Source organism: Silurus meridionalis, chromosome 16 (genome assembly GCF_014805685.1).
Source record: "Silurus meridionalis isolate SWU-2019-XX chromosome 16, ASM1480568v1, whole genome shotgun sequence".
NCBI classification, from domain to species: Eukaryota; Metazoa; Chordata; class Actinopteri; order Siluriformes; family Siluridae; genus Silurus; species Silurus meridionalis.
In genome coordinates, this window is record NC_060899.1 from 13,690,100 (window position 1) to 13,710,492 (window position 20,393).

The 20,393-nt window shown below is 40.9% G+C and overlaps 1 protein-coding gene across 1 annotated transcript in view; it reads right to left on the reverse strand.

The window, feature by feature from the left end:
* The window catches only part of spryd3 (SPRY domain containing 3), a 34,837-nt gene extending 14,577 nt beyond the window's left edge, over positions 1-20,260 (reverse strand). The window contains exons 1-6 of the mRNA XM_046869112.1: positions 20,107-20,260; positions 17,717-17,844; positions 13,331-13,406; positions 9,243-9,367; positions 8,459-8,594; positions 7,702-7,890 (exon numbers count right to left, since the gene is read on the reverse strand). Of these exons, the coding sequence (XP_046725068.1) occupies positions 7,702-7,890; positions 8,459-8,594; positions 9,243-9,367; positions 13,331-13,406; positions 17,717-17,844 (654 nt within the window). The 5' untranslated portion in view covers positions 20,107-20,260. The remainder of the gene's footprint in view (positions 1-7,701; positions 7,891-8,458; positions 8,595-9,242; positions 9,368-13,330; positions 13,407-17,716; positions 17,845-20,106) is intronic.
* Positions 20,261-20,393: the final 133 nt, after the last annotated feature.

Consider the following 20,393-nt stretch of genomic DNA (forward strand, 5'->3'; position numbering starts at 1 on the left):
GGTTGAACTCGTTGAAGGTCTTCCTGCCTGCCGCTCAAAACACCTCGGACAACTCGTTGCAGCGAGACGTCTCTGTGGCAGATTTGTCCACAGATTTTCACCCTTGCTCTTTGTTCTAACTTTCTGTCCACGGTGAGATCGCAGACGTGGTAACGCACGCGGTCAAAAAAAGCACCAGTTTGCACCGTTAGCCTCAAAACTTTTTGATGCTACCTTGTAACACTCCAGCTGTTTGATTGTTGAACTTGAACGTATGCTTTGGTTCATCGTCTTTGTATAGTGAAGCCGATTCCGGTGATTCACAATCCAGACGGAATTGCATGGTGCTGTACGGAAGTATGGAATGGTAGCCATGTTGGTTAAATTCACCCAGGGCTCTAAAACAGCCCCAAACCATTAAGCTGCCACCTCAATGATGCAGTCTGCTAATGTTTTTCTGTTAATGCCAAAAATGTCAAATTTGGACTCATCTCTTCCCAGATCTTTCTTCCTCATTCACTGTTTACCAATTCAGTTTTTCCCCCTCTACCCAATTTGTTGCATACAGTATAACCAAAAGGAACATGGAAAAAAGAACCATTGGCCCTGCCCCAGTAAAACATTGTGACATGCTGAAGTAAACAGCAACCCCTATAAAACTTCTCCTTTATCTTTCAAGACGGCATGAAACAGGAATCTTATAGGGAAAAGCACGCAGAATAAGATTAATCGGCTACAAATAACTTCATGTATGCAGAATCTAGTATCAGTCTCGACTTGCAGATCCCATAGAAATGAAAACGATTCTCACATACACAACGCTCCTTCTCTCTTGTGCCTCATGCGCCTGGTTCTGATCAAAATTTTATTATGATTTCTTCAAATCGGCAGAACCCCTGCGAACGCATGCCGACGCGTTCGGTCGTGCAAAACATTGTGTTTAAATTGGGATTCCAGTTTCTGCTTCTATTTTTATCTGTATTGGTTTTTGCCAGGAATCTTGAGATCTCAGCTTTTTTTTTTTTTTAATACTCTGTGCTCTTGCTGATGTTTTTTCTTCGGGTCGTGCCAAGGCCGGTCGCGTGCGCCTTTATCCCACAGTTAAAATTCCTTGAGTCATACCTCCCTGCCTACTCGGTGCTGAGTAACAGGGAGGCTGGCCACTCCCAGAGGCAACCGACAGCTCCCGGCACGCTCTGGTGACAGCACTGACAGATCCGAACGCTCTCGTCTGCAGTTCTTCTCCTTGTTTTGTTGAGCTGCTGCCTGGGCAACAGGTGCACTGCTCCAAAACCTGCTTTCCGGAGCATCTTACATGAGGTGAAGGAGAAGAAGAGGGAAAATACTTCTCCGTCTCCGAGATCGCCCCTGACATTAGTGCACTCGGTCTGCAGAACTCGTTTGTACTTGCTCCTCGCCCTCTGATTTATTACGACCAAACTGATGACATCTCGTGTAAAATCACTAGTCGACACGAGTATCCTCGGATGCACCCTGAAACGCTTCAAATCAAGCTCCCATTGAAAAGACTTGATGGTGCACTTGCATGCTCTCAAGTGCCACTCGAGGTTTCCAAGGAGTTCCAAAATATTTCGAAAGCTCTCGAGCAGATGCACCTCGGCGCCTTAAAACACAGGCATTAGCGTGACCGCAAGGCTTAAAGATCCTCGTAAAACACGCCTGGGTTTAAAACTTCATTGTGAAGATCAGGGAGAAATTTTATAGTACAGGAGATCGTGGCCAAATCAAAGCAAGTCATCTTTTATTTATGGTACCTCGGCTTTCGGAGGAAGTTGTTGATTTATTATCTAGAACAGCAGCTCTGACAGTAGTGCCACAGGGCTGCTGGATTTGTTCCTACAGTAGAGCCGAGTGCTCCGCCCCGTCGTTCATTAGTTTCAAACAACATGCCACCAAAGAGTTTTCGTCTTCTGGACACCAGCCAATAGCCGGTGCATCAAAAACTTTCGAGACGAGACTCTGTTGACAAGAAAGTACTTTATCCATGTACTATTCCTTCAAAATAGTCCCCTCGCCCGGCAATCAGGCACTCCCAGAGTTCCTGCCACTCCTGGAATCACTGTATCCGTTTAAAAGTCTCAAAAAAAAGCATTTGTATGAAACTTGCACCCAAATGAGAATTCTGAGGACCGGGCTATCTGCCCTCTTCTGCATACGCTAGCTCAGAAAGCCAATTCCCCCCCCACAACTGTTGCACCATCGGCCACTCAAGCCATTTCTCCACTGTGGGTGCACTTCATCTCACTCATTGGAAGGTGAGGGGTTAGATTAGTTGTTAAGGCATGGGACTTTGGAAAGTGGCGAGTTTAAATCTTAGGCGCACTGAGTGACACTCGTGGGACCCTGGGCAAGGTGTGAAACCCCATAGCTACTCATTTGTTTGAACAGCAGTGAAATTTGTTTTTCGCATATCTCAGCAATGTTAGAAAGCTGTGGTCAGCCATGATACAGCACCCCCAGGAACATGAAGGGCCTTGCTCAGGGGCCCAAAGATGGCAGCTTGGTAATACTGAGGCTTGAACACCCCATCAGTATCCCGGAGCCTTTACCACTGAGCTCCCACCGCCCCAGATAAATGTTGCACTCGTACTGAACAGAGGGTGTGGATTAACAGATCAAGTCTCGACTGTCACACTTTTCTTTTAAACTATGCTGCAATAAAGCAATAATTTCTGAAACTAAATTCCACACCCTTAATCGTTTCTCTTCCCATCCAGCCTAGCGGTGTCTTATATAAATTCATTCCTCGCATGATTTAAGGACCATAATTGCCGGCAGCAGGAGTCTCGGTCGGTCTCGAACCCAACTGCTAATCACTGAGTATTTCTGTGTAAAAAGGCAAAGGCGGCTAATCGTTCTATGATACTGAGCAACAAACGAGTTTTTTTTTATGCTGTCAGCAGATGCTGTCTTTTCAAGCAGAGGAGAAACGTCTGGCCACGGACTGCATCGGAAACTCGAAAGGGGCTTAAAAGTCGGTAAGAGTCGAGCTCCCAGAGGCACGGCATAGCTGGAGGGCGTACGGGGAACAATCTGCTTTTAATTTGCATACAAAAAAAAATCAATCAATAAAAACAGCCCGAGTCTGAAACAGACCGAAACCCAAGACCGCATTACTCTATTAAATTTTTTTTTAACTGACAGCGATATCAGGAAAATAAATGCTATATATAATCTTTATGATCACACGACTACAATCAGAGTAAGAGAAGTGACTCATTTTTCTCCAGAGTCATCTTACTTTCCGTCTTTAACGAGCCCCAGTCACGCCCACGCTGCAAATCACTTGTTAAAGCACGTTAGCAGGCCTCGCGCCGGCGACGAAGAGGGTCTGCGCTTCCTTTTTTTGCTCCCGCGCTCTCGCTCTGACTGAAGAGTGAAACTAAAAGTCGCACAATGGTGCCGTTTACTGGAAGAGTGGTTTTTTTTTTTTCTGAAGAACTCATGAAGTCTGTTAATTATCTGTACTTGGAACTAGCCGATAGACTGAAGCAATAATGAGAGGAGTCTCTGAAAAGTCTCTGGATGGAAACGAGACGAAAAATTCCAGACATAAAACAATGTAGACAGGAAAAAAAAAAAAAAAAATTTTACCACAAAAACTGTAGTGTACTTCAGCAGCTCTGTTGCTTACTCTGATTTTTGTTTTGCTTTATTATTGGCTTATAAAACTGCGAATGGCAAATCCTTTTCCGTTCAGTGAATTGGCCTTTTCTTCACGTTCGGTCTGACAAAGCAGAACGCGTTTCCTGTATCGCCGCAGCAGGAGCTGAAACAATAAATAAATACAGCTGCTAAATCGCTGTGCCTCAAATTGGATTCTGAAGCATAACACAGGAAGGATTCTGCAGTAAAACAGCAGGCCCACGGCAGCAGATCGCAAATCTGCAGGGAGATTCTTCGACGTGAATGGATGGAGTCTCCGGGGTCAGACACGATCCTGCAGGTTCTCCAAGTCCACATGATGGACAAGTTTGCATGTTGCATCACTAACATGATTAAATGGAGGATGATAAGGGAACGGCCATTAACAGCCGTTTCACTCTATAAATATGGAACAAGTTACAATCACTGCTGTCAAACTGAATAATACGTGAAGATATTGAAATTCTAAAGTGTAATTCTAAGCTATTTTGATGTGATAGCTATATAATAAGATAGCAGTGACGCATAAAGTACACAAACCATGTACTTGAGATAAAGGTAAAATATGACTCCAGTAACAGTAACTCAAATAAAACGAACGGAGGATCTCTCAAAATAGAGTCGAGTACAAGCAGTGGCTGACAGTAAGGAAGTAAATGTAATTTGTCATTGTACTTAAGTAGCTTTTTCACGTACGTGTACTTTACTGAAGTATTTTTCATTTGGGGACACTTACTTTTTCACATTTCAAAGTCAAATAACTTTTTACTCAAACTTGTTTCTGTTTATCTTCTTAACACCAACATACAGTTCAGCATCAGTTCAACATCGAGCAGAACATTTAGAGAGGAATAAATGATGAAGAAACTCCAGACTTGAACTCACCACAACACACGTGACCTCATTTACACAGTTATTTATTTTGAATAAGTAAATTTGAGTTTCATGATAATTGTAACAGAGATCAATCAGTGTTTGACTCATTATTATCATTCGATCAATAGATTGTTGTGTTGAGAGGAACATTAGAGTCTTTTCACATCAAATGAGTTGATTGGAATGAAAATTTCAGTGCAGATACACAAGTAAAGAATTACATTTACTTAGTTACTGTTCACCAGTGTATGAACTTAATATAGATTATGGTTATATAATATTTTATCTGTATTGACTCGTTTTGTCTGTATAGTTTAGTGTGTTATTTCTGTCTGTACTTTTGAGGTATACAGCGTTCGCTTTTTTCCTTAGTAATGACATCATTGCACACAGCAGCACCGCTTACTTTATTTCGGCAGGACGTCCAGTGAGAAGGTTTTCAAACTCGGCTGAAATGTTTCCCTTGGGTTACAATTAACACTGTGGTACCAAAATACACGCAGACGCGGCAAAGTCATGTTTCATTTACGCTGAGTGGGGCACGACGCTGCAAAAATGGCATGATTTTCTTTTTTTTTTTTATATAAATGTAATAAATACATCAATAAATAACCCAGGGGAGTGTTCAGGTTGGATTTCGACAGACAGAACTACGATGCAATACCTGCTGTATCTAAACAGGAGTCGCCATTCCACTGGTAATTAATGTAAACAGAGCAAATAAAGGCCTCGGCTCCAGAGGAGGCAACATCTCGTGGCTCTGTGAATTCTGCGGCTTAAACCCTCCTCCTTTCCACCTCATAAAATACATACCAGCCAGCAGAGCTGAACACACAGTAAACCCATGGTGTACTGCATGTACACGCTCGAATTCTAACTCAGGAGCTCATTGAGAGCAACTTCTGGCCGAATATCCCATAACACAAAGACCTCTTCAACTTTAATCTCCTGCTTCTACACATCGAACGTCACTTCAGAACATAAACACTGCTCTGTACGCCTCTCGCTTTTGTTCTGGTTTCCTTCTGAAGCCCGTTTCATCCAAAAAAGGTATCGGGAAAACTGAAAAGAACAAAAAGGAAAGCACCAGCAGAAACAGCCTCCCCAAGAAAACCACAAAATGCCCCTCTCCTGCCTAAGAACACTCCTCCTGAGCTGCTTTTGCTCAATGTGAGGTCTCGGTACGAGTATAAAAAGGTATCTACCAATCAGAGGAAAGAGAAATGAAATCAGACAAATAACTACGCTGAACTTGGAGAACCTCACCATCCACCTTTTATCCCTCTCTTGATTCATAAAGCCCAGTGTGCTAATTCCTGGTTTAAAATGTATGTGAGTTGCAGTATATAAGTGATCTGGTGTGTTTCAGCAGGTGACCGTGACTTTATCTGACCATCAATTTACACAATTTATAATATTTGCACTTCTGAATAAACTGCATTTCACTGTTTTCTATCTGTACTGTGCAACGACAATAAATACTTACTATCTATCTATCTAGCCATCCATCCATCTATTCATCCATCCGCATCCATCCATCTGTATCTATGTATCTATCCATCTATCTATCCATCTGTATCTATCTATCCATCCATCCATCGATCCATCTGTATCTATCCATCCATCCATCAATCCATCTGTACCTATCCATCCATCGATCCATCTATCTATCCATCCATCTATCCATCGAACCATCTGTATCTATCCATCCATCCATCGATCTATCTGTATCTATCCATCCAATTATCCATCCATCCGTATCTATCCATCCATCTATCCATATCCATCCATCCGTATCTATCCATCCATCTATCCATATCCATCCATCCAGCGATCCATCTGTATCTATCCATCCATCCATCCATCCATCCATCCGTATCTATCCATCCATCCATCCATCCAGCCCTCCGTATCCATCCATCCATCCTTATCTATCCATCTGTATCCAGCTATCCATCTATCTATCTATCTATAGATATCTAGTGATTTGTAGCATGGTGTAAAAACTCGCACTATGCTATGTTAAACCGATTATGGCGCCTGAGACGCACTGTTTTTTTTGGATCGCTCCAGTGCCACAATCCATCAACAGACCCACAGATAACCGACCTAGAAATTATCTCCAAATGGTCCAGAATGCTGACGATTATTTAGAGTGTGCTGATGGGTAAATTGCAGGCTTCACGAAAGATCAGGGATCCATGTGCCAGCTATCGGTGTTAACAATAACAACAACAACAACAACGCTGCCTGACAACAAAGAGCATCAGCCAACAATCCAAACGGACCGCTCGTGCTCCGAGTACCCGAGCGAGTGGATCAGGTTCCTTGACCGTATCTGCTGCGGGAAATGAAAGCGCCGCTGTCAGCTGTTGGTTCCGCAGCTCAAACCATCGGCTGCCTGTAATAACACGCCATTATCAGCCCAGTCGTGGCGGCAGAGGCATGCGGCATGCGTACGCAGACCTCTTTCTCCTTCTTTAGATTTCTGCTTCCTAAAAGGGTAAATCTTCACTAAGCTGATTACATCTTAGAAAATCTCCTGCAGAATTTAGAGAAGACAAGATGGGCAAAGATTTCACCATCTTTCTTTCCTGTTTATGAAGCCAAGCATCCTTGCCAGTTATGTGCCAGTGTTTAAGTTTGGGGCCTGAAATCTGCTGCTCTGATCTTCAACCTGGAACTGTAAACAGTGATCTCAGTAGGCTTCAGGTGATTACATACCTTATCGTGTCTAGTAGTTATTGTAAGATTCACCGACTCGCGCCGGCATAAAAGTTAACGATGTGATGCACCGATTTGAACAATCATTTGCTGCTACATGAATATAACGTATCACAACGCTACGGAGACGTGGAAACGTGTCCTGAGAGTCACATAGAATACAGATTAACATGGCAGAGGTAGAGCTGCAACTTCCTGGAGACTTTCTGGTTTTAATTAATTAAAAGATGGTGTTGGCCTCAGTTATGGAGATGCACATTCCCAATGTCTGTACTAACTACTAACACAGGGGCAGGTATTATAAATATCAAATCCACCCCAATTTATAAAACCCCCAATACATAATTTTATCTGCTCTGGAATTATTTTTTCTGTGACAAAAGCTATACTAATTCTGTGCTGGTGTGTGAGTGTGTGGTGTATGCATGTCTCTTTTCCCATCTACAACCATCTTACCGTGCCGCTGACTTTGACATCGTACAGACGTCCCCATTCGTCCTCGTGGCTGTCCACCATCATGATGCTGTCCTCCTCCTCGCTGCCCCACTCGGCCTGCAGATTCAGACGCACCTCCTCGCCCAGAGAGTGCATGCCGACTGCAGGGAAAAGGCCACCCGGAGCCACGGGAACCACCACCGTGCCCACCTGCTCCGTTAAAGGCAGTATTTCAGATTGTTTTTGTTTTTTTCACAAATTGTAAGTGCTAAAAAGAGCAAACTATGGAAAAAGAAATAAACACCTCCTGATCGCCAGGTTCCTGGCCTTTCTGTATGTGTATTGGAAGTGTAATTGCTTGCAGGCCATTAGGATTAACCGATTGCACAGAACGGAAAGTCAAAACTGGGGCCGAACGTTTTTACGAGGCACCCGTCTCCTGTGCAAGAGCAGAGAGATGCTTGCGCTGTGGAATGAAGCCTCGATTGGCCCTGAACCCGCTGGCTGGTGGAAACCACCGCCATATTAACTGCTGCTTTAATCTGGGAGGCTCACAATGGGATAACTATATGTGTATATTTGCTGGGGCATTAAGTGAAGAGGGTGTGAAGGTCACGTGCCAATCGAAGGACGCAGCCATCGAATCTAAGCGCTTCTTCCGAAGCAAAAAAACACAAATAAAGCCAGGAAGTCCTGCTCCTGGTCAATAAAACGCTCCAATGGCAGTGAAAAACACCTCTGAGGAAGGGTGGAGGTTCAGGGTCACGTCTGAACTCACCTCCTTGCCATTCTTGGTGAAAAACACGGTGGTGAGTCCGGCGTCCAGCGTGTCTGCGTAGATCCCGCAGCCGATCCGATCGCCGCGGTTGCACTTGGGGCCGAACTGCTGGCCGACCGGGTTTCCATTATACAGTCTGAGGAATGAGAGAAGAGATACGATGTCAGCAGACTTTCAAGCCACAACCTCTGATTAGCTGCTCGTCTGGAACGTGGTGGCTAAGGGTGCGGGGGGATGGGATGGGAGGTTGAGAAAATCCCAACACATTAAAAAAAAATGATAATAAAAAATGAGTCATATAAAGAAGGAAAAAAATGTAAACATTTAAACACCACCAATCATTGATATCATTATTATGTCGAGGGCTGCTACTCGGTCATGTTGATTGTATGATCAAACTATTGCCTCATTCACCCTCTGTCTTACCCTGAATGTTCCTACAGCAACCTCCATTTACTGTATGCCTGCTTTATGTGGGTACTTTAGAACTTCCTCTCCAACCCATGTAACGCAGATCTTCATGGAGCTGGCCATGTGCACGGAATGAGCAGCCACAGTTTCTATATATAGTTTTTATACCCCTGACACTGTTGTGTATGGTGTCAAGTTGAACAATAAACATGCGGTCCCCCACTTAATATGTTCCAGAAAGAACTTGAGTTTTAACTATACTTTTAACTATAATATCCCAATACTTTTGCTTATATAGTGAAGTTGGAAAGATGTACGTTATACATCAATGTAAAGATGCTCAATCAAAGAACAACACAAATGCAAGACTCACTTCCCATCGTCTGCGTGGTACGCGATAGAGTGAGGCAGCCAGCCGGGCTGATGATCGAGTTTGTAGAACTGAGGAACCAGACCCACAGCAATCGTCCCTCTCACGCCCGTGTCCATTATAGTCACCTGAAATGAATAGACAGACAGACAAACAGACAGACAGTCAGACAGACAGACTTCCTGTGATGTTAGGAAGCTGGGGTCAGACATGATACAGCACCCCCTGGAGGACAGATGGTTAAGGGCCTTGCTCAGAGCCCCAGGAGCAGCAGCTTGGAAATACTGGGGGTTGAACCACCAACCTTCAGATCATTAACCCAGAGCCTTAACCACTGAGCTCCCACCTCATGTCACACTTCCTAACGCTCTGGAGCATTCAGGATCATGCTATTGAGAAATCATACCAAAACCAATCAAAAACTTTGAACTCGCAGCTGCTAGCGAGTTGAGATGATTTCAGACGAACAATATCACTGCACCACGAGCAGCTGTGTGTGAAGTCTTTTGCCAGCAACAAACAAACAAACAAACAAACAAACAAACAAACAACAACAAAAAGTCAAGTTACCTGCTGTGAAGTGTGTGGCCTGGCAAAGTGCGTTCGGATTTCTTGGAAAATCCAAAAACGAACTTTTGTTCCCTGCCACTAATTAGACTCCCTGCCTAATTTAATGGCATCCTCAAAACAAAAAGAAAAGACCTCCATGAAGGTCAAAACAGATTCACTACTCTTGAGGAAACTTGGCCTGGGCAGAAACGAAAGCTCTGTCCACAGGAATGAAAGTAAAAAAAAATAATAAAATTTAGTTCTTTCCAGGAAAATGGCTGCCATGCAGCTGTTGGCGAGTCGCGCCTTCCTGCTTTAAACCCTAAAACCTGCTGCCAGGAATTAAATCATGTTTAGAAGCAGAGTCTTTCGAGGATTTGCTCGGTGAACTTTAAACGGCAAGATAAATCTTGAAAAGCCTCCTAAATATTGACGTCCGCTGATGTAGTGGCTCCGAGCGCCCCGCTGCGAGTTTAATGCGCCGGGAAAAAAGACGCGGCGCTTCGTGAAGACAGCCCTGCTGTGAACCCTGGAGCTGCAGGATTCCAGCCTGGGCTTCCAGACAAAATATTCAATTAGGTTCATAGAGAAAATTTCCACTTGACTAAGGACAAAATCGATTTGCACACACTTACCATTGCTGAAAAGAAAAAAAAATAATGGAATAAAAAATTTGTAAAAAAAAATATTAGGGCAGCCTAAGATCGCAGTAAGGGCTTGTGTTTTTTTTTTTTGGATAAAAGTTGTCAAAACAAAAGACAACAGTTCAACATTTTGTGTGTGTGTGTGTACTAAAACTGGAAATGTAATGGGGAAATGGGGTCTAATGCACGGAAAATAAACAACAGATGATGATTTGAGATTCCAACTGAATCTCTTATGTACGTCCAAATACGTCCGTTTGGAGCTCCTGTAGCGTTCAGAGATTGGGAACCGGTGCGATGTTGACCGTTTATAAACTCAATTTTTACACTGTAAACCTTCAATCCTACAGCAACATTTATATGCGATTTACCATAATGAAACAGAAGTCAAGTCCATGAACACAAACACCGCGAGGCCACATCATCAAAAAACACCCTTTGCGGTGCGAGCTGTGAAAACGGAGGCAATGTCGTGTTTTCTGGTCATTTCGATTTGGTCGTTTAAAAAGCCAGAAAGTAAATTAAAGGTGTGGGGGGGAAATGACGAAGGTGCACCGCTCAGACGTTTCAGTGTGGATGAGCAATTTTTGGGAAACGATCGAAACGTTTTCAAACGTATCCGTAGCGTGAATTTAAATTCAAAACCCACTTTTGTATAAATACTTCCTTTCATATTTTAGAAAAAAAAAATAAATAAATACAAAATATGGCAATCGTGTGGAAACACATTTTTTCAATACTGTGTTCTTTTTTTTCCCCTCTGTACTAATCCATACCTGGAAAGCACTCAAATCAAATTCCCTGAGGGAATCTGAATACGAGGAGACACGGATCTCTGTGAACTACCCCATTCCAACGGCCATGTAAAAGTGGAGTTTTCTCAAACCATGACAAACTGCCAGCTGTTCAAACCAGCGTCGCCTTCACCCAAAGCTCGATCTGAAGCCGCAACCTCGCACGCTTTTCTATCTGGAACCACCTGAGTGCTCCTTTCCCCTCAAACGCCACAATGCCTGGCTCGTAATAACAGCTTCGAGAAGATCAGCACGTCCTGGAGAAGTCACAGGAAATCGCATTCTTCATAACAAGGATGATTTCTTGCCGTCTCAGAACAGGTCGTTTTGATCCGCTCGAAATGCGAATAAATTAAAAACAAATCGCTTTCTGTGTTATTAATAGAGAATAAAACAATATGAATCACAGGTTGTGTGGCTGGACTTCCCCTTCTCCCCCCCAACCACCCCCACATGATCCTCTAATAATCTGCATATGGGCTGTAATAGGTTCAAGGCTACTGACTAGGTACTGAGTAGGCCTCTGTTTCGAATGGAAAAAAGGCTAAATTTAGCACGTGCTGAGAAATATTTGAATTCAAAAGGACAGTCGGTCTTACTGAACCTTAGAACATGAAAGAAAAAAACCCAGGAGTGGAAAAAAGGGCGTGCTAGTCGTTATGTAACCTCTGAGCTTCGGGTTTGTCTTCGATTCGCATCTGCAGTTTGGTTTTTGGTGTTTAGGCGAACGGATAATGGGTGCTGTGGTGATGTTGCTGCGTTCGCTTTTGCATGAAACAAACCCGAGAGCTGAAACAACTGTGTTTTAGGTTAAACAGTAGCAAGAGAGAAAGAACAAAGAGGAAAAAGGAGGAGAAGACAACAAACGAGTTGGGCTTTGTTTAAGGTTTTAGGAAAGGCAGAAGAATGGGAAACGAAAAAAAAAAAAAGAGAATAGTCAACCTGTCTATTGTGGTATGCAAATGATCTAATTAAACATGCATATGAATACATTTGCATACTTAAATACTTGCTTGTATTTGAGGTTAGAATTTAAATTTTTATTGACATCATGACAGCATTTTAGAACCACAATAAGAAAAATTTTCAATCTAAGACGAGATAAAAAGGCAATAGAGTCGTATCAATACGAGAATAAAGCCACAATCATCATGAGAATAAAGTTGTAACAATGCGGGAATAAGATGAAAATTATGAGAATAATGTCTGATTTACAAGTTTAAAGTGGTTAAAAAAAAATAGTTTTAATGTTATTATGACTTATGTATTGCTATGACTTTATTTTTGTTTTTTTCTTTTTTTATTATTATTATTGTTTTTAAAGTGCCACTTTGTCGTAGGACAAAACATGCTGCTGGTGTAAAATCTGACATTTTAGTATATCTTAAATATATTCTTATATTTAAGAATCATGATTTTTATTTTTCTCTAAAATGTAGAATTTGCCACTTTAATCCTTCAGCCTGTTTGTTTTGGCAGCCAAAACTTTCAAGGTAAATTAAACAAGCGTATATTAACTATATATTAAATATGCTATGATCGGTTCAAAGTGGGAAAAAAAAAAAATCAAGCAAAAAAATTAGTCACTTGGAAAGGGAGGGGGCGGAGCTTCCAGTCACTGCCAGTCATTATAGCTTTCTAAAGCTTGCGTGTTTTTTTTTTTGCGGTCGGTCATGGCAGCGAACTTGGAGGGTAAAATGCGGCACGATTACGCAAGAAGTCCCTGATAGCACATGCAAATATATACTGAACCCAGGTTATGTATGAAGTGAGGATTTGAGGTATGAATATGAAAAAAAATCGTCGGTAAAAAAATATAACCATTTGTAAAACATCGAACAATTTGTTGTAATGCATTGTAGAATGTATTATAGACTCTTGAAGAAACATGACAGTGACTCCTGATAATGTGGGATCCTCTTAAATAGTTTTATATATATATATAATATATTCTTTTTTAGATTCCCCTATTAGGGGTCGCCAAACACATACATACATACATACATACATACATACATACATACATAAAATATATATTCTTGGGGACAATTTAATGACATGATCATCCTTTATTGCCTTGAACTCTGGACCTTATATAACTTACCTCAAAGTAACAGTTTCCTTTCGATAAAGGTCGAGGAGCCACATAGCAGCCAACTTCGTCAGAGTTCCCTTGGTAACTGCGGAAGAGAAAACGACAGCAGGTTAAAAACATTTCATAGCCGGCATCGTTGCTATAAGTACATCCATCTCTCCCCAGGACCAAGTCTTCATTTCTAATAAGTAATCAAGTTCTGCTATTTTTTTAATACACTCAACACAAAAATATTTTTACTGCTGAAAAAAAAGTCTCAGCATGATAAGATTATCAAGTAGAGGTCGACTGATCCTGATAGCTAGGTTGGATCAGTCTTGCTGATATGCTGAAATAATCAACCGTTTTTAAAATGGATACTAAATAAAAAAATTAAAACTTGAAGTAGTACTGAGAAAAAAACAACAAAAAAAAAAAGTGAATCATGAAAATGTGGTAATAAAAAAATGTATTAATAATTCAATTAATATAATTAATAAATGATTAATAATAAATATAGCGCTCTCTGTTCGCTATATAGCTATATAGCGCTCTATTGCCCCTAGAGGCCGCTCTAGTAATGACGGCGGACCTACAGCTGGAAAAACTATCAGTATGGATTTCTGCTGATAGTTCCAGCAATCAACCTCCATTATTGAGAGTTCACAATGACCTTTTTCACTTTATACACCAAAGTACTAAGACAACTTTTCCATCCATACATGGTTCCTGCTTAAAATGCTACCAGAAATCTGGAGACACACAACTGTCTTTGGATGTCTTTCGATGCTGTTTCTCGAAAATGTCCCTTTAATTGAAGCATGACAAAGTCCCTGTGCACAAAGCCAGCTCCATGAGGATGTGATTTACATTTAGTGAAAGATCTACAGCTATAGAGCTCTAACCTCAATCGTACTGAACACCTTTGGGATGAATCGGAACGCCTACATCGGTAGCTTACTTTACTAGCACCCTTGAGGGTAAACAAATCTCCACACATCTCCACAAACTCTAGTGGAACATCTTCCCAGAAGAATGAAGGTTATTATAACAGCAAATTTAACTAAATGTGGAATTGGATGTTCAAAATGCTCAGTTGTCCACGAACTTTTGTCCATATTGTGTAGCTTCACTCATCGAAAATCTGGTGGAACATCTAGTGGAAAACTGTTTCACTTCAGATGAGTCAAATAAACAGCAGCATTTTCCGTGTGTGGACTCCAAATCGGCTGTTTAGCAAATCGGCTCAATTCGTGGAACAGAACAAAAAAATGATTTTTTTTTTTGTTTGTTTTTTGATGCGTCCACATTTAAACGCACCTGCACACTAAACCTCGCTCGGGCGCCAGACTTATAACAAATAGCAACGCCATCTACATGTGACCAGACCCCTGCGTTCGCAAATGTGGTCTGCGATCGAACGTGACAGCAACATGGAAAATATGGGATTTTGGGGTCTGTGGAATTCGGACACCAAAAGGCGGTTTGTTTTTCCGTCACGTCAAACGTGTCTTTCATCTTTTGCTGAGTTAAAAAAAAGAAAAGAAAAGAAGCAAAAACAACAAGCGGCCCATAACATTGGCTGGAATTATAATTATTTCAATCAGGAAGGATTTTTTTGCGAGATGCGAGCCTTTGTTTGCGTTTTTGAAAAGAAAAAAAAATGTGGCTCTGTTGCGTACGGCGGTTTTTACCATGCGGAAGGAGAAACGTGTGCAGACGTGGGTGTAGGGACGAGCTCCAAGAACTGTGCGACATTCCGAAACCAAAGATCAGATGGTCAGAAATCGACAAAAAAAAAAAAAACAAGCATGACTGGGGAAAACACAAAAGAATGCGGTGCGTGCCGGAGAAGCTGTTCACGGCAGAGGAACGGCGTGCGCTTGATTTAATTAACTTGGGAAGTCATTTAACCAGGATGAAGCGTTGGGAATTTGTGTATACGCACTCGGATCTAAAGCGAGGAATCTGTTGCCTATTTATGGTCAGATTTCTTTATCTCGGACTGCTGAATACAGGACAGGGGTCTTTATGGTCTAGTAGAGGTGTTGAGTACTTTTGGTACTCTTTGGGGTCATCACACTCAGCTCTAGGTCATTCACCTGTGCTCCTTATCCTTCTGGTTTCTCTTCTCATTTGCTCCTTATACAGTTTTACTGTACAATATATATTGCACCTTTGCACTCCCATAATAGGTTTATAGTATATTTGCATATTCAGATATTTATATTAGATTTATTTATTTAATCTTGCAGTTCTGCTCCTCTCTACATTCTGTATTAACTCGATAGTGTGATATAATTATATTATAATTATATAATCATAGCGTATCCCAGTTTATGTTTAGGTACTGGTGTACATACATTTACATAGATTGTGCACACACACAATTTGGGAATCTTGAAATTTGCGGGAATTCGAATATTCAGGAAAGTTAGGAATAACATTTGAAGCCATGTATTTGGTCAAATACTGAACACTATTACGTTTATAAAGTGATATAATGTCCAGATAAATTCACTAAGGTACCATAGGGGCTGCGATTTCCGAAGGACCAATGCATACATATAAATATATAAACACATTATCATCATTAACTTCTTCAGTAGTTTGAGCTACAAGAGCTCGTCTGTTGGATCGGACCACACACGGCCGCACTTTCGATAGACACTGACCAGGAACATCCCACAAAAGCTGCAGCTTTGAAGACGTGTTGACCCAGTCGTCTAGACGTCACAACCTGGCCCTTTAATCTCGCTCAAATCCTTACGATTGTCCATTTTTCCTGCTTTTATCACATCAACTGCAAAGACAAAATGTTCACTTGCTGCCTAAAAATATTCCACCCACTAACAGGTGGCACGATGAAGAGATAATCAGTGTTCTTCACTTCACCAGTCATTATGTTATGTTAAGGAGAAACATCAGCACCGTAAGGAAAAACTTTATAATCCTCCTCGTGTGAGAATGGTGTCGTTTAATGAAGTGCAATTGTGCACACTGTAACTTCGGGACAGTCGCACTGGATCTGTCGTGACTCGCGAGCATCAGGTTGCGCAATCGGCTCGCATCATCGTGATGGATTCAATTAAACTGGTGCGAACAAACACAATGTGAAAGCAGCAAATAACAGCAGCAGTAAACGATTACATTTTTAGTCACTGGTGTGGTTTGAATGCTTATGCATTTGTACACCAGTGCATATTTTGTCTATTTATTTTTTTAAATCAAGCCTGTTAGCGTGCTGCGTTTCTCCGTTACATTCATATAGCATTTGTTTTTACATTTATGGCATTTTGGCAGATGCCATTATCCAGAGTAATTTACAACTGAGCAGGGAAGGTTTAAGGGCCTTGCTCAAGGGCCCAGCACTGGCTGCTTGGTGGTGGTGGGATCTTGTGAGCTTCCGATCCAAAGTCTGATGCCTTCACCAGAGCTCCTACGTGCTTTACTACATTCAAAAGCTTGTTTTTAATGTTTGTATATTTAATTTATGCATATCTCATTTCATCATTATGCAAAATGTAATTAATTATATATTCTAAATGCTTATATCTTCACAACAGGACAAAATGTGTGGGGTTTTTTTTTCCAACACAATTTTTAAACAATGTAGTATTATAATTTATATTGGTGGTCAACTTGCCATCTGCGATGATCATTACAAAAAATACAAATGCTGATTTACACAAAATGCTTCAGCTTGCATATTCAAATGCTGTTTTTGTTTGGGGTTTTTTTTTTACAGAAAGAAAAGACCCGGAATGAGTGAATTTGTTCACAGGAGAAATTCCCCTAATGCACTAATCAACAAGCAGCAACTAGAAGCTTTCGAATGTCTAAATCAAACATAGTTTAACTCAATATACGGCTTTAGCATTTTTTTTTTTGCAAGTACAACTTCATACATGAATACCCTGAATACAAGTTTTATGTAGTTATGATAAACAAAACATTCAAAAAAAGTTTATTTTTTTTTTATCTGATTAATAGTAAAAAAAAATCTGCCGATTAATTGATTGTCAAAATAATCATTAGTTGAAGCCCCAATACATGTGTGTGTGTGTGTGTGTGTGTGTGTGTGTGTGTGTGTGTGTGTGTGTGTGTGTGTATATATATATATATATATATATATATATAAAATATAAAATGAAAGGCACTGAGAAGTACAAGTTGTGGCCTGTATGATTCATTGTTCGTGGTCTTACTCATCTCAGTGTACCTGCACTAAACACAATGCCAGTGTCCTAAATCAGTAGAAATGATGACTAGCCGACTACTTGTTTCCTGACTTGTCTGTTTCCCTAGAATTTGGATCTGCTTTACATTACGTGTGTCTGGCAGATAAATAAATACCCTGTGACTCATTCCAGAGACGGTACGGGCTCTAAACTCCAGACAGCTCACAGCACTCACCTCAAAGTGTCTCCGTCCTTCAGCATTCGTTTGTAGCGCTCCTGGTAGCGCACGGCCCGCACTTCCCTTATTTCTCGGATCCTGCGCCTCCAGTTGAGGATCCTGTAGTGTAAATTGATGTCGTCCATCTTGGTCCCAAAGGAAAAAGAAACAGTGAGGGGGGAGACAACACATTGACAATGTTTAGAATTCTTGTGTTGGGGACAGATATTTAGAGAATGCTTTCAAGCTGCGATCTATTGTCTAAACTAATTACGACATAAAAGAGGCCACAAGAGCGCTTCGCTTGATTGCAATCCAGATGCGTGGAACAGCTCTGGTCATGTGACAGCTGCGCGTCATAACTGAGAAAATTCGCTTCTAGACATATACTTCTTTGTTTACATTTTTTTATGTAACACTTTCAAATAAATGGATCTAATCAAACCTGATTAGATCTAATTTCACATCTAATTTCAACCTGATTGGAGGTTTTTTCGCCGCCATCATTTGGAGAAGTGTCTGATTACATTTTTGGTGTTTGCGTCATGTATCCATGATTCCCCTCTCCCAGTTATTAAACACCTGAATTACAAGGCGCTCGGTCATATACTTGGGCTGGGGGTTAAAACCTCAGTAAATACAATAATGAAAATAGACATTGAAATTGAAGCGACAAAAATAGAGCAGTACTTTAAATTAGGGGGCCAAGCACCAAAAGAGCTTCGTCTTCATCTGGGTAGCACGTCATCCCAAAGAACCATCTGACAAAATGTTGGAACACTGATTGGGAAGCCTCTAAGAAACATTCTGACCAAATTTAAGCCAAAGTGGTGCCAATGCTCTAGCGCCAACACCTGGTCAAATTTGGTCATAAATTAAGAAACTGTCTTTAAGAATTTTGAGTACTTTTATGTCGTCTGTGTTGAACTAATACTCACAAAAACAGAGTGGGCAAAACTCAATGGGCATCTATAGGACCACAAAGTTATGCACAAGAATTTTCGCCAACGCCACCTACTGGTTAAAGGTTACAATAAGCGGCTGAAATTGCTTACATCCAACTGCCCACTACTTCTCTTCCAAATTCTGTCCAATCACCGAATTTACCCCACAGCTCGTTTGTTTAACTAGAACTTTCCTCCTAAACTCCACCAGTGTCCATAGTCAAAACATACACATCATCAGTGAAACTCAGAATCACTTGTGATATAACCGTGATTTTATTTGAGAGGTCTTAACGTGTCTGAGAACATGCTGCTCCCCGAGTCTGGGTGCTTGGCCCCTAAAAATGCTTTTTAAAGCTTCAATTTTTATTATTATAATTATTATTGTTATTGCATTAACATCTACACAAGAGAATCTTTTTCATCACTTTCACCATCCCAGAGTTTGATTACTGAAAAGATGTTTAGAAGAATAATAATTCCTCACAGACGTCCCTCTGATAGACTAATGCAACCAATCGAATCTGTAACTTTAACAAGCTAAACCATTTACTCTTTAACTATTACATGTACTACTTCACACTCACCAAGATCATCCCACCTCATATAATCTCATCCCACCCAACATAAACTCGTCACACCTCATATAATCTCGTCGCACCTCATATAAACTAATCACGCCTCATATAAACTAATCACACCTCATATAATCTCAGCGCACCTCGTTCAATTTCATCACACCCAAATCTACCAAAATAATTGAAAAGAACCTCAAGATCCATTAAAATCCAAACTAAGAATGTATTACAGGATCATAACTGAGTTTCAGAAATGATCGGTTTCCAATGTAACGATAAGTTACTTGTTATTAAGTTATTTGTTTATTACAGAAATGAACGTAACTGTATATAAAAGCTGCATTTGTTCAGATTTGTTTCATTCTTTCAAGAAAGGGTCACGTGGTTAAAGGGGCTTGATATTTGAATAATCCCCGCCCATTTCTCAATAAGCTCCACCCCCTTCAACATCAGAGTTCAATATCTAAAATATGACCTACACAAACAGAATTTCCGGGCCGGAACACATGGCTTTCTCAGTTCTATATTTAGATATAAAATACTTTTGACTTCTGTAGTTTTTAATCTCCGTTGGTTAATTTGGACAAATAAAATAAACAAGTATTGCATTTTTAAAAAAGGTTCAACTCACTACATATATATATATATAAATAAAGAGCTGACAGGTACATTAGCCAGTTTGTTATATTATTTAAATATTATAAAGAAGGAATATTGAAAAAATATATATATACTTTTTTTATTCACTCGTACAACTTTTTCCTCTACCCAAACTTCGCCATCTAAGTTACGGCTAACGTGTTAGCATTAACATCGAACAGTCCGCTCGAGGGAAGCCGATACCGAGTCGCCATTTTGGCTATTTTCATCAACCAGAAAATCTTACCTCATATGTAAAGTTGATATTATTGGGATGCTAAGGCCCCTTGTGTTTAATTCTGGCCACGGACTCCATTAGCTAGCGCGCTAGTCACCTGTGTTTTAAAAAAAAAAAAAAAAAAAAATCCCGGCAGCACTTTCCCCCAGATCACTTCCTGTTTACCTCAGAGACCAGTGAGGGAGGGGGAGACCCTGACACGCTTTTATCCAATAGGAAAGAGAGCCGCAATCCAGCGCATGCGTACTAACGCGCCCCAGTGGCCTCAGCAGTTGTATTGCGTGCTTGCATACTAA